The sequence below is a fragment of the Chiloscyllium plagiosum genome, unplaced genomic scaffold (assembly GCF_037043375.1).
Source record: "Chiloscyllium plagiosum isolate Xiang-an unplaced genomic scaffold, Cpla_swu_hap1 HiC_scaffold_4, whole genome shotgun sequence".
Taxonomy (NCBI): domain Eukaryota; kingdom Metazoa; phylum Chordata; class Chondrichthyes; order Orectolobiformes; family Hemiscylliidae; genus Chiloscyllium; species Chiloscyllium plagiosum.
Genome location: NW_028270142.1, coordinates 75,880,235 through 75,894,551, shown reverse-complemented (window position 1 = coordinate 75,894,551; position 14,317 = coordinate 75,880,235). Strand labels below are relative to the sequence as shown.

Sequence of the window (14,317 nt, the reverse complement as noted above, 5' to 3'; positions counted from 1 at the left end):
GTTCATATTTTTGATGCAAGACTTCTAAAATGAGCTCAGTCATGGTAAGCATTTACCAGGTGAGAAGAAAACACTTCAAGGATGTCCTTAAAGCCTCCTTGTAAAAAGGAAGGTAATATCCAACTCATAGGAATCTCTGATCCAAGTTCATATAAACTGGAGAAACACCATCTGCAAAGGTGCCAACCATTAAGTTTTCAATATGCCCAGGTGGAAGACCATCACTGCATCTCCACGGCAAAGAGGCTGTTAGCTCCAAAAATTAATGTTAAGATTGTACAATTTACTATAAACACTTTCCAGACAGTACACTTTACTTAGCAAGTAAACTGAAGTTATTATTTTCTAATCATAAAGAAATATTTGATGCTGGAGGCCACCCCTCATCTGTGTACCTGAATTCAGGAAATAAACTGTGGCAGAAAGGAGTTAACTAAAATGAACTAAAAAAAGGCATCTGGATGGGTATATGAATAGGAGAGGTTTGGAGGGATATGGGCCGAGTGCTGGCAAATGAGACTAGATTAGGTTGGGATATCTGGTCCATGCTGTACATTTCTATGACTCTAAATGTTTGTCCACATCTACAGAATAAATGAAACAGGATGTAGGAAAAATAGTAAACAAAAAACTTATAAAAGAGAAGGTGGCAAAGCAGAAAGATGTCAGGAACAATCCCACAGGGCAAAGTAACGAAACAAAAACCCAATGATTAAAAGAACAGAACAAGTTTCAGAAACTGTGGATCTCAACTCCCCAGAACTGGACTGGGAAGAGGCTAAGTGACATCAAGTCCCTTCAGAATCTTGAACTTTTCAATAAGACCACCTTATATTCTTTTGAACGACGACCACAGAACCAATTAATGCAACTTCTCATAGGAACCAACCTACTGCATCTTCACTGTTCCACTCCACTACCTTAGATACATTTCTTCACAGTATATGGTTCAAAGTGAACTTATCAAACATGAGAAATAGTGTATTATTACAGCGTTAATTTGCTGAACCACTTTGCCAGATATCAACTGAATTTTAAAGATATGATAATTATAGTTCCACAAATCTAAGTCCTTGGAATATAAGTCAAACAAAAAATCAAAAAGAACCTAATCAGAATTTAACAATATAGACAGCAAAGCAGAACATCATTTTGCACAAGATTGTTTTTTGCCACTTTCCCTAAGGAGGGCATCAACATGATGTTTCTAAATACAAATCCAGAATATCTGAGAGTAGCTGGGAGGAGGTCTCCATAACCAGTAGCCCAGAAACAGATCGAGTTTGATTTATTCTGGTCATATGTACAGATATAGTGAGAAGTGTTGTTTTGCATGCAACACAGGCAGAGTGTATTACACAAAGTGTATCAAAGTAGCAAAATAAAGAAGCAGAGAGCGAGAGAGATCAACATTAACATTGTTCAAAAGTGTGAAAACAGCTGGGAAGAAGCTGTTCTTGGATCTGTTCGTTCATGTTTTCAAACTTCTATAATCACCTTAAGTGATCATGTGACAGTGAATCAAATTAGCAGTTTATTTTTTCAACAGAAAAGTCAGTTTCAAAATAACTTTCATATTCATGAGGAATGCTGACTTACCTTTCTTGCAAAACTGTTATTCTATCCATTTCCTGCATAGTGAGTCCACAAGTGCTTAAAGATTACACTACATAATTGGATAAATAAAATTGTATAATTATGCTCTAACATGTGAAATTTCAGGTCTATGTACACTAATATACCAACCATATATTATTCCTAAAGGAGATCTGACTTGCTCAATCCTAATCCCATGAAAGCATTTTATTTTACAAAACACTCTTAAATAACTATTGTTCAAACTTCACATTGCAGATACAGCTTAAAAATTAAGAGTCCCTGGACAAAATTAAACCCTTATTTATCTTTGGTCTCTTATCAGATACAGAAATAATGCATTTTGTTTAGCTCCAGTTTGTACTTCAAAGCAAAAAGGAGATAATGTCGCTATTTGAACAGAATAGTCAGTGAAAGCCTTCTGATGAAACATAAAAAGACCTTCCCACTCTTTCCTGATCGGCCTCTGCCTTCCTCTCGATATATCCCACCTCACTCACCCTCTGACACTGGTTCCCCAATCAGCTGCTCCATTATTCACCAATCACTTATTTACTGCTAAAAGGATCACCCGAGTCCTCTGGATTCTGGGCCTCTCCTTCTCCTGAATTCCTTCCCACTTCCTTTGTAAGTGACCACTCCCTCTGGGTGCGCAGACGGCACTTCCGGCGAAGTATGTCAGATTGACAAAAATTCTGACCTCACTTACCGGAAAGTGTAATACACAGCAGCCCTGACCTCGTCGGAAGTTTGTTATGGTGCTGGTTGGGTAGCCGGAATAAGATTGTCGGGTGCTGAGATGATAGACAACATGTGTGAGAACTGGAGTATGGTGGCGGAAATCGTCCTCTTTTTCGAAGGTTACAGTGAGGAGACGGAACAGGTCCTCTGCTTCTGCAGCAGAGCCTACGTCCAGTAAGTCTGTCTTGCTGCTTTGCTGACCTCCTGCTCTTTCTCCCACTTGCAGATTTTCCTCATTAACTTTCTCCAAACTACATCTGCAAATCTTTTAAATTGTGCCCTGGACACCAAGTCGAGACTGCTAAAATATATCCAGAAAAGCAGTGGTCCCAAAACCACTGTGTATCAGGTTCTATAATGTGGAGGTGCTGGTGTTGGACTGGATTTGACAAAGTTAAAAATCACACAAAACCAGGTTATAGTCCCAACAGGTTTATTTGGAAGCAATGGCTTTTGGAGTGCTGTTCCTTTGTCAGCTAGCTGTGGAGCAGTATCATAGGGTTCAGAAAAGATTTACAAGGATCTTGCCAGGGTTGGAGGATTTGAGCAATAGGGAAAGGTTGAATAGGCTGGGGCTGTTTTCTCTGGACCATCGGAGGCTGAGGGGCATGGACAGGGTAAAGAGACAAGGTCTTTTCCCTGGGCTGGGCGAGTCCAGAACTAGAGGGCATAGGTTTAGGGTGAGAGGGGAAAGATATAAAAGAGACCTATGGGGAAACTTTTCGATGCAGAGGATGGTGTGTGTCTGGAATGTGCTGCCAGAGGAAGTGGTGGAGGCTTGTACAATGGCAACATTTAAAAGGTATCTGAATGGATATATGAATAGGAAGGGTTTGGAGAGATATGGGCCGGGTGCTGGCAGGTGGGATTAGATTGGGTTGGGATATCTGGTCGGCATGGATGAGTTGGACTGAAGGGTCTGTTTCCGTGCTGTATATCTCTATGACTGTATGACTCTATGACTATAAGACACAGAATTTGTAGCAAAGGGTCACAGCGTCATTCAATTGAAACAATATATTGAGCAAACCTAGATTGCTGTTAAGTCTGCATATTAATGAACTGAAACCTGCAACCCATTCTAAAAGATGAAAAACTTAATAGCAATCTAGGTTTATTCAATATATCATATCAGTTGCATGACACTATGATCCTTTGCATTAAGTTCTGTCATTATGATCGTGCTCTGAAAGCTAGTGCTTCCACATAAATCTGTTGAACTCTATAACCTGGCATTGTGATTTTTTATCTTTATCTGTTTCTAGTTTGATAAACAACTGTTCAACACTTATTCCCTGTCACTCGTCAACTTTGCGTCAGTTATCAGGTGCTGTTTGATCTTCACGTTCTTAGTCTTTTTGTATTTCAGATTTCCCTATGTTTATCACATTAACTACATTACCCTCAAACATCTCCCTGATAGTGTATTTGCTCACTCCTGGCTCTGCCTTATACCCATGCCCATCACTTTGATCATTGGTATCATGTAAATTTATTTAGTGAAGCTGTGGAAGGGGAAATGTTGATCACAGTTCATTCCAATTTATTGTTTAGTTTTGCCAACAGTGACAGCAAAAATTGAACAAATTAACATTTTACTGATGCACGTATTCCTTATGATTCTTGGATCCCCACAATTGTTGCTTCCTGAGCCAAAGGTTACACTGGCTAAATAAAAATCAATAAGCACACTAAAATAAGTTGTCATAGAGTAAATACAAACATTCTGAACATGTGTACCCACTTTTAGAGAGCAAAAAGAGCCATAGTATATTTCATGTACCTATATGATTCTTGACACACAGCTCATCTCTTCACATTTAGTAGTACATCATAGTACAGCACTTCAAAAATAACTACTAAAAGAAGTTTTGCTGGTATATTTGATGTCAGTAAACATTATTTTGCCTCCACATGATTCCTGATGATCAACATTAAGACTTTGGCTTCTGTAATGTATTAACATAATCCCATGACAGTGCTTAAATAGCCAATTTGATAGCCCAATGAGTTTGCACATGGAGATCTGGACTGGAATTTAGAGAGTGACAAAAAAAGACAGTCAGGTTTATGTCACATAACTTGGGATACAAGAAAGCACTTTACAACCACCGAATTATTCTGTTGCCCTGGCTTAGCCAAACTTAACAAATTTCTAGAGGTGACGAAGTGGTAGTAGCTTTCTCGATCAGTTCGATCGATTATTTGACTGTTAGTTTAAGACAAATTAGATGCTTGTTGCCAGGCTTTGCCAGATGACTGGCCACACCTACAAAATTGTGGAAACTTCTCGAAACGGTATTCGGTACAAAATTAATAGCCATGTGGACAAGATAGACTAATTGCAGAGAACAAATAAGTTTTCTTAAGAGTACTTCATGTGTAATCAATTTGCTAGAATTCATTTGAAGACTCTCTGACCCAAGGTATCCAAAGGATTGGCGAGACCATTTCATTTGATGTGGCATATGTGGATTTCCAAAATGTGTTTGATATAGTGCCACACTGAGCAAAATTACTTTTGAGTAAAATAATAGCTCATGGAGTAAAAGAGACAGCAACCACATGGATATTAAATTGGCTGAGGGGCAGAAAACTGAGTAATGCTTAATGGATGCTCCTTGACCTGTGAGGTTTGCAGTGCTGTTCCCCAGTAATCAGCTTTAGGTCCCTTCATTCTTCTGATTTATTTTAATATCCTGGATCTTGGTGTATATTTGAACTTTGTAGATGTTGCAGTGTTTGGAAGTATTGTAAACTATCTAAACTGTAGAAGATCGATTTAAGATATAAACAAGTTGGCAGAATTGGTGGGCAGATAACAACTGAACTTCAATGCAGAAAAGTTTGAAGTCATTCAGTTTGATAGGCAGACAATGGAAAGGGCTGTCCAAGATAGCGGTAGATTAGCAGGATTGGGTATGGACTCTTGTCCAGAGCTCATCTGCTCCCACCTCTTTTTTTTTTCCCCCTCTTTCTCTCTTTTTTTTCTTTCACTTTTTCGTTTGTTTATCTTTTATGTGGTGGGTTGGTTGGCAGTATCAACATGGCTCTGAGAATAGGCTGTGTAGGGTGATTGGAGGTGGTGGTTGTAGCTTCTCCCTGCGATTTAAATATGGTGGTGGCAATAACAAGGACATCTTTATGGCATTCCAGACTGGTGGCAGTGGCAGCAAAGATGCTCCTGCAACTGGAAGCAGCGGTGGCAGCAGACTCTTCAAGACGACGGCACAGGCAAGCTGACATTTGCAGCCAAAATAGGACTCTTGTCACTGCGGTGGCCTGGCCTGGCAGTGGAGCCATCCAGTCCTAGTGACAGTAAGCCCATAGTGAGGACTCCTGGCACAGTGGCGGCTGTAGTGACTGCAGCATGATATGTCTGGAAAGGAAGCTCCTGGCATATTCAAGGCAGCAGCAGGCTGATTGTGGTCATGGTAGGCGCAGAGCAGGGATTTCTGGTTATGGGCAAGGTGGCAGCAGCAGCAGAGCCTGGGACCCCTGGTTGAGGGATGAGTATGGGTTCAGCATGGGACTTGGTGGCTTCGGTGTGAAGAGCCCAGTAGCAAAGAGATGGTGCCTAGAGTGGTGAATCCCACATTAGTGCATGTGGTGCAGATGGCGGCAAGGTGATTGGGCACTCTTTCAGTTACAGGAGGCTAGGTGACGATGTGGACTGGTTTGGAAGGACTATTGCATTGAACCTTTCTCTATCTTTCTAATTTATTTCCATGATGTGTAATGCTGGACTTATTTCTTTATTGTTCAACATGTTTCCCTAAGAATTTGTACTTCATAATCATGGTACCTTTGTACCCAAGATGGTGCCTTTAAATGGTGACTTGTAAACTGTACACATTTGAGTACATGTGACAATAACGCTAATTTAATTCTAATTAGGAGCCTAAGTCACTATTGGAATACTGTATTCAATTCTGGTTTCCCTGCTGTAGGAAAAATATTGTGAAACTTGAAAGGGTTCAGAAAAGATCTACAAGATGTTGTCAGGGTTGCAGGTTTTGAGCTATGGGGAGAGGCTGAGTAGACTGGGGCTCTTCTCCTTGGAGGATCGGAGGCTGAGAGGTGATGTTTTGGAGATTTATAAAATTGAGGGGCATGGGAAGGGTAAATAGACAACTTCTTTTCCCAGGGTGGAGGAGTCCAAAATCACATTTAAAGTCAGACGGGAAAGATTTAAAAGGGAACTAAGGGGCAACTTTTTCTTAAGGAGGGTGACCTGTGTATGGAATGAGCTGCCAGAGGAAGTGGTGGAGACTGCTAACATTACAACATTTAAAAGGATGGGTATATGAATAGGAAGGGTTTAGAGGAATATGGGCCAAATGCTGGTAAACGGGACTAGATTAATTTAGGATGTCTGGTCGGCATGGATGAATTGGACTGAATGTTCTGTTTCCATGCTGTGTATCTCTGCTAACAAGTGTAGGCCATTCAGCCCCTTAACCCTGTTCCAACATTCAATCAGATCATGTATGATCTGTGGCTTAACTCCATATATCTGCCTTTGGCCCGTATTCCTTATACCTTTGCTTAACAAAAATGCATCTTTCATCAGAATTGTATCCTTTATAAAAATCTGAGAAGATTGGAGCTTTTGAATTACAGGGAGAGGCTGAATAGGCTGGAGCTGTTTTCCGTGAAGTGTCGGAGGCTGAGAGATGATCTTCTAGAGGTTTATAAAATGAGAGGTATGGATGGGGTGAATAGCGAAGTTCTTTTATTCTAGGGTGGACAAGTCCAAAACTAGAGGCATAGGTTTAAGGTATGAGGAGAAAGAGATTTAAAAAGGATCTAAGGTGTAATACTTTCATGCAGTGGATGGTGTGTGTATGGAATGAGTTGCCAGAGGAAATGGTGGAGACTGGTTCAATTATAGCATCTAAATGCATCTGGATGGATATATGAGTATGAAGGGTTTAGAGAGATATTAGCCAAATGCTGGGAAATAGCACTAGGTCAGGTTGGGATGTCTGGATGATGTAGTTAAAAACAAGGACTGCAGATGCTGGAAACCAGAGTCTAGATTAGAGTGGTGCTGGAAAAGCACAGCAGGTCCGGCAGTGTCTAAGGAGCAGGAAAATCGATGTTTTGGGCAAAAGCGGTTGATGTGAATGGATTAGACCAAATGGTCAGTTTTCCATGCTGTATGATTGAGGTGCAGGAGCAGAAGGATTTGGTTGCATCATGCATAATTCATTGAATGTGATATGATAGGTTGAGAACGTGGTGAATAAAGCATATAGTATTCTTTTAATAGTGGTGTTGAGTACAAGAGCATGGCGGTTGTGGTGAACTTGTATAAGAGACCTGGAGTATGGTGCTTGTTCTGTGGACCAATGTTTTAAGGTGGATGTGAAGACATTGGAAAGTGTGCAGAAAAGATTCCATGATTATGACTGTTTCCCTCGGAGATGAGGAGGGCAAAAAGGGATATGAGATACCTTTGGCAAATAGATTTAAGGAGAGTCGAAAGGCATTTTACAAATACATTAAGGACAAAAGGGTAAGTAGGGAGAGAATAGGGCCCTCAAAGATCAGCAAGACAGCCTTTGTATGGAGCTGCAGAAGATGGGGGAGATACTAAATGAGTATTTTGCATCAGTGTTTAACATAGAAACGGACATGGAAGATATACAATGTAGGGAAATAGATGGTGACATCTTAAAATGTCCATATAATGGAGGAGGAAGTGCTGGATGTCTTGAAACATAAAAAAGTTGATAAATCTCCAGGACCTGATCAGGTGTACCCTAGAACCCTGTGGAAAGTGAGGGAAGTGATTGCTGGGCCTCTTGCTGAGATATTTGTATCATCGATAGTCACAGGTGAGGTGCTGGAAGACTGGACGTTGGTTACCGTGGTGCCACTGTTTAGAAAGGTGGTAAGGACAAACCAGGGAACTATAGATCGGTGAGCCTGACATCGGTGGTGGGTAAGTTGTTGGAGGGAATCCTGAGGGACAAGATGTACATGTATTTGAAAAGGCAAGGACTGATTAGGGATAGTCAACATGGCTTTGTGCGTGGGAAATCATGTCTCACAAACTTGATTGAATATTTTGAATAAGGAACAAAGAGGATCGATGAGGGCAGAGCGGTAGATGTGATTTAAATAGACTTCAGTAAGATGTTCGACAAGATTCCCCATGCGAGACTGGTTAGCAAGGTTAGATCTCATGGAATACAGGGGGTACTAGCCATTTGGATATTGAACTGGCTCCATAGTAGAAGATAGAGGGTGGTGGTGGTGGAGGGTTGTTTTTCAGACTGGAGGCCTGTGACTAGTGGAGTGCCACAAGGATTGGTGCTGGGTCCGCTACTTTTTGTCATTTATATAAATGATTTGGATGTGAGCTTAAGAGGTATAGTTAGTAAGTTTGCAGCTGACAGCAAAATTGGAGGTGTAGTGGACAACAAAGAAGGTTACCTCTGATTACAAATGATCAGATGGGCTAATGGGCTGAGGAGTGGCAGATGGACTTTAATTTGGAGAAGTGCGAGGTGCTGCATTTTGGGAAAGCGAATCTTAGCAGGACTTATATACTTAAGGTCCTAGGGAGCTGAACAAAAAGACTTGAAGTGTAGGTTCATAGCTCCTTGACAGTAGAGTCGCAGGTAGGATAGGATAGTGAAGAAGGCTTTCGTTTATCGGTCAGAGTATTGAGTACAGGAGTTGGGAGATTATGTTGTGGCTGTACAGGACATTGGTGAGGCCACTTTTGGAATATTGCATGCAGTTCTGGTCTCCTTCCTATCAGAAGTATTTTGTGAAACTTGAAAAGGTTCACAAAAGATTTACAAGGATGATGCCAGAGTTGGAGGATTTGAGCTATAGGGAGAGGCTGAACAGGCTGGGGCTGTTTTTACTATAGTGTCGGAGGCTGAGGGGTGACCTCATAGAGGTTTATAAAATCATGAGGGGCATGGATAGGGGAAATCGTTAAGGTCTTTTCCCTGGGGCGGGGGAGTCCAGAACTAGAGGGCATAGGTTTAGGATGAGAGGGGAAAGATATAAAAGAGATCTAAGGGGCAACTTTTTCATGCAGATGGTGGTGCATGTGTGGAATGGGCTGCCAGAGGAAGTGTTGGTGGCTAGTACAATTGCAACATTTAAAAGGCATCTGGATGGGTATATAAATAGGAAGGGATAAGGGGGATGTGGGCCGGGTGCTGGGAAGTGGGACTAGTTTGGGTTGGGATATTTGATCGGCATGGACGAGTTGGACCGAATGATCTGTTTCTGTGCTGTACATCTCTATGACTCTGAGAAGATGGAGATGAAATTTGATTGAAATATTCAAAATTGTGAGAAATCTGAATAGAGTTAACAGGGAGAAATTGTCCCACTTGTGGGACAATAACAGGAGTGTGCAGGTGTAAAATAGCGATATTAGAAAAAAATTTTTTTTAAGTAGTTTAAGGTCTGGAATGATAGGGTCTGACCAAAGTTTTATCCAAGTACAATGTAACTTCTAATTCCTTTGCATTCCACCTGCATTTGAGATGAACATTGCCCATTCATTAACTGCCTTAATTTTCTTTTTGTACCTGTTACTGACTCTGATTCCTGTGCATACATCCCTGAGTTGCTGTACTCTTTTTAGAGCTCCTACTTCCTCATTATGATTGTACCAGTACTCAAAATATGCTTTCTGTATGAGAAAATAGGGCACACCATATTGGCATTCAAAATGAAGATATATATATAATACAGTGCTGAATTTTGTATTCCAGAACAGGCTTCTATCTATATTTTATGACCATATTAATTCCTGAATAGAATTGATAAGAATATTTATACCTGGATGCATTCTTTGAAGAAATTTAGGATGTCTCTCTTCCAACAGATAAAATTGTTTGCAGCAAGTGAGCACTTCAGTTTTGATTCTTCCATTTTTGTTTACCACTGACTGCTGTTTTCAGACTTGCTGATTTTAGCCCTTTGTAAAACTGCAGAACGAGGGTTATTTATAATTAAGCATTTCAATAGAGTAGTTAAAGTTTCTTGCTAGTTTTGTTTGTTGTTCTGCCAAACTGAATCATAAGATTTTAAACAAAAAGATTTGGTTCAAGTTTGCATACATTGATTTAAGTTTCTTGTTTTTGTGTTGACTGTCACTGTGAAATCCTGCATAATAGTTTATATTTGAAGCATAAAAATTGCTAAATATATAGACATGCATAATATGGTTTGAGTTCAATAATGGTCTCACCTTTCAGAAAATTGTGTATCTGGGGTTATTTCACGATGCAAGCCCATATAACATTACTGATACACCTTTCATTCCTTAGCTGATCCTCTGAACCACTTCTACAGATACATCAGCTGTTACCTTGCTCTTCCAAGGGTGACTGAATTCACGGTAATCTAATTAATGAAACCAGATTGCAGCTCAAAACCTGCATCACAGAGTCCGGCAACATAGTAAGACATCCACTTTGGGAACAAATAAACAGCGCTTTAGTGCTGCAGAACCGACTGTTTTGGGTATGACTGGGTCATATTTTTGCCTGGGCTCGGAGATTGAGGGGCATGAATGTAGGTATGCCGTTCAACAAAACTATTCCTAGCATCATTATCCATCAACGTTTTCATTAATATTATTCTTGTAATCAGATTATTATCTTCCAAGTATTATCTTCAAATGTATCAATGTTTTTTTTTTCTCTAGTTGTGCCCTTTTGATGCTTGGAAGGTCACAGAACAGGATCAGTTGCTAAATGTGTGCACAGGCAAGAACAGTGATAATGTCTAACTTAGGAAAGGCATACTTAAACTATTTATCGGGATATTTCTGTACACTATACTTGTAAGTGTGATGTTGGCTCACATTGCATTTATTTCAGTGATCGGAAACTTTACAGGATGGGATTAATGGGGACATGTTATGACTATGAAGATAATGGAGGTACGTATCAGATATTTGGTTGTGTTGAAAGTTGCTTATCAGATGCCTCTATTTTGTGTTTCCTTAGTTTTTTTTGTTTGTATCCTGTTTCAAAGTTCCCTGATACTCTTCAGAGTTTGATTTTAAATGTTAGCAATATGTCATAAAGAAAGTGTACATCATGCAGTGGTAATTCAGAAGTAAAATTAAGCATTATCCAGTACATAGCTTTTCTTAAATCTTGTATTGGATGGATGGCATGATCTCTGCTACTGTTGTGTTCAATTTTGGCAATATATTGTAGTTAATTAATTACCTTTTTATATTTTTGAGTTTCATATACGTAGTAAGCTTTTTGGATTAGTGTGTTTGCTCAGTTTCAGCAGTTTTGGCTTTCAGCAAATTCACTATTTTAAATTTCTATTGCTTTTTAAAAAGCAATTACAATAAGCTTAAACATTAACCACTGCACACATCACTCCCCTGACTGGAATGGGGAAGTGGAAGAAGTATACAGAAGGTACACAAATTGGGAACAGAGCAGGTAGACAATTTGTGAAATTTTCATTTATGGACCTTAGTTTCAGTTGTCTGTTCTCCATCTGTATCTGATGCAAAACAGCCAGGAGGCCTGGGTTCAAGTCCCGCTTTCTCCAAAGGTGAGTAACAGCACTTCTAAAAAGTTGTTTAGAAAATATCTAGTATATGATTTCCACATGGCAACATTATTCATTTGAAATATTTGTTAATTGTTTGCAATGTAATTGGTTAATGGGAATCACAAGATAATGTATTTAAAAATGTTTAGAATGTAATTTTCTATTCCAGCTGTTTGGTTCATGTCTCACTATTAGCAAAGAGAAGTTGGACCTTGTTAAATAAGCCGTGACTTTGTTTTTTGGTGTATTACCTCTCAGTAGTAGCGAAAAATCCTTTCTATTCTGGAAAAGTTAATTGTATACTTGTGAAATGTCAAATTTCTCCACAGTTAGTAAAAAAAATCCATATTTTAAGGCCTGTTCATCTTTATTTCAATTTCTTCTGTCTTTACAGTGTTTTAAATTTATCTCGCTATTTGAAAGACTAAATTAAGCAAACAGATTTTAACTGCTTTTAATTTCCTGGTTTTCTGTATGAGAGTACATCAGTTTGAGGTTTTTCAACTGGACATGTACTTGCAGACATCACTGCAAGAAAGGAAAGTCCACGTTTTTTGACATTAGTTTTAAACTGCCTTTTGGGAAAAGAAAGTCAGTAATTGTTGTGGCAAGCTTTCTTAGAGGTCAGCAGCAAGCAACTTCTCTTTGCTTACTGAAAGTCTAGGCCATCAAATTCAGAATTTTTTATTATTTGTTTGACATTTGCATTACCTGGCTGTGGATTTCACCCTTCAATGAAATGAATGTAGAGATTTTGGAATATTGAAAGAGACTTATGTGTGATATTGTAGCTGCTAATTGCTATTTATAGATATCCAAGAGGAAGACGAAAAGAGTGAAGAAGACTTGAACATTAATGAACCCACTCTTAATACTGTAGACACTCAGGAGGAAAACAGAGTGGATAGTGAGGCAGAACTGATGGCAAATATGGGATTACCTCTCCAGTTTGGAAGTTCTTCTAGCAATAGACAATCAGTGGTATGAACCATTCTGTTATAATTTCGCTCCAAATTTAAATGAGAGAACCGTTGCGGGTTTTAATTTTAAATTGCCAAAATAGTTTTCTTGCACAGAAATCAATCCAGAATATTGAACTACCTGTATAGTGAAAGGCCATTTATGACTTTGTGACTTCCCACAATTGAACAACGGATGTATTATCTTTCAGAGAAACAATTTTAATTTGCTTGTCTTCAAACTTGTGGCAAAAAATATTCCCACCAAAACCGTTGACTTTTTTGCATCATAATGTGAACAAAATAATAATTAATGATAAGCTACAGGATTTCATTTAAATATTTTTTGCTTCAGCTGTAAAGATAGATTCTTCAGCAGTCTTAACTGAACAAAATTATTTATTTAATTTTTGAGATTATAAAATTAATCTACAGATGTGACTTTGCACAAAATGTACACTATTAAAGTTAAAAATGAAGAAACAGACTTTTATTCTCATAAGTGTTGTTAATTCAGATAAATAAAATATTTTTGTTTTCTGTTACAAGCCAATTGCAGTTTCAAAGAAAAAGACCAGAAAGAAAAAACTAAATTATCAACATGCTGAGGATCTGACTGAAGTTTGTAAAGAGTATCCAAAAGAATTTTTAAATGGCGTTTCTGATGTAACTGGCTTAGAGTTGACTGATAGCAAAACAGATTTTGAAATGGAAAATACTGGTGTTGATCATTCAAATGATGGAGCAGTGGTTCCTGAGCTCGGGTCCATGCCAGACTGGGATAAATATTGGAATCAGTATGGTGAGGGTATTCTTTGGGAAAATTGGTTGAGCAAACACCCTGAGTGGTCAGAAGACTCACTTGCACCTTGGAACTCCCTTGATACTAAGGAGCAGTGGCAACAGTTTTATGCTGATCAATATTGGCTGTATTATGAGCAGTTTCAGTACTGGATAGATCAAGGATGGTCTGTGGATTGGACTAAAGAAAGTGATTTTGGGAAAGATCTATTTTGCACAAATGCAGATGAAACAGAAGACACTTTCAATAATACTGCAAATAATTCTCATGAACATTTCAAGACTCTGATGTCAGTAGAATCTACCAATGCATCAAATGGTAATGAAGTTGGTTATGGAGAGATTGTCAGTTTGATCAGTGATATCAGACTCCGTCCAGAAAGTGAGACCAAGCAATCAACTGGCGTGAATAGCAATATCTGCTGGAATTTTGCTGATGCTGCAGTTTCACGTGTGTATGCTGCTGATGAGAAAGAACCATGTAATGGAGACAACAGCAAAAGATCTGCATCTGATGGAACTATCTCCACAGTTCATTCAGGTTGGTATTGCCAAAATCACATGTAAATGCAAACAGTTACTTAGGAACAACTTGTATTAGTTGGATAGATTGGAGATGGGCAAGTGAAGTTTAGTTTAGAATCTCCCATCTTCTC

The 14,317-nt window shown here is 39.1% G+C and overlaps 2 protein-coding genes across 13 annotated transcripts in view; one reads left to right on the top strand and one right to left on the bottom strand.

Annotated features, from left to right (window-relative positions):
- The window catches only part of tmem68 (transmembrane protein 68), a 68,040-nt gene extending 65,817 nt beyond the window's left edge, over positions 1 to 2,223 (bottom strand). For all 6 annotated transcript variants that reach the window (XR_015756988.1, XM_087986384.1, XM_043688383.2 and 3 more), the window contains exons 1-2: positions 2,097 to 2,223; positions 1,600 to 1,666 (exon numbers count right to left, since the gene is read on the bottom strand). The gene's annotated coding sequence lies outside the window, so the exon portion shown is untranslated. The remainder of the gene's footprint in view (positions 1 to 1,599; positions 1,667 to 2,096) is intronic.
- Positions 2,224 to 2,336: 113 nt separating this feature from the next.
- The window catches only part of tgs1 (trimethylguanosine synthase 1), a 55,104-nt gene continuing 43,123 nt past the window's right edge, over positions 2,337 to 14,317 (top strand). For 2 of the 7 annotated variants that reach the window (XM_087986376.1, XM_043688372.2), the window contains exons 1-5: positions 2,337 to 2,511; positions 11,202 to 11,263; positions 11,824 to 11,901; positions 12,713 to 12,882; positions 13,410 to 14,202. In XM_087986376.1, coding sequence (XP_087842502.1) covers positions 2,396 to 2,511; positions 11,202 to 11,263; positions 11,824 to 11,901; positions 12,713 to 12,882; positions 13,410 to 14,202 — 1,219 coding nt within the window. In that variant the 5' untranslated portion in view covers positions 2,337 to 2,395. The remainder of the gene's footprint in view (positions 2,512 to 11,201; positions 11,264 to 11,823; positions 11,902 to 12,712; positions 12,883 to 13,409; positions 14,203 to 14,317) is intronic. The other 5 variants (XM_087986379.1, XM_087986378.1, XM_087986377.1 and 2 more) reach the window with 4 other exon arrangements.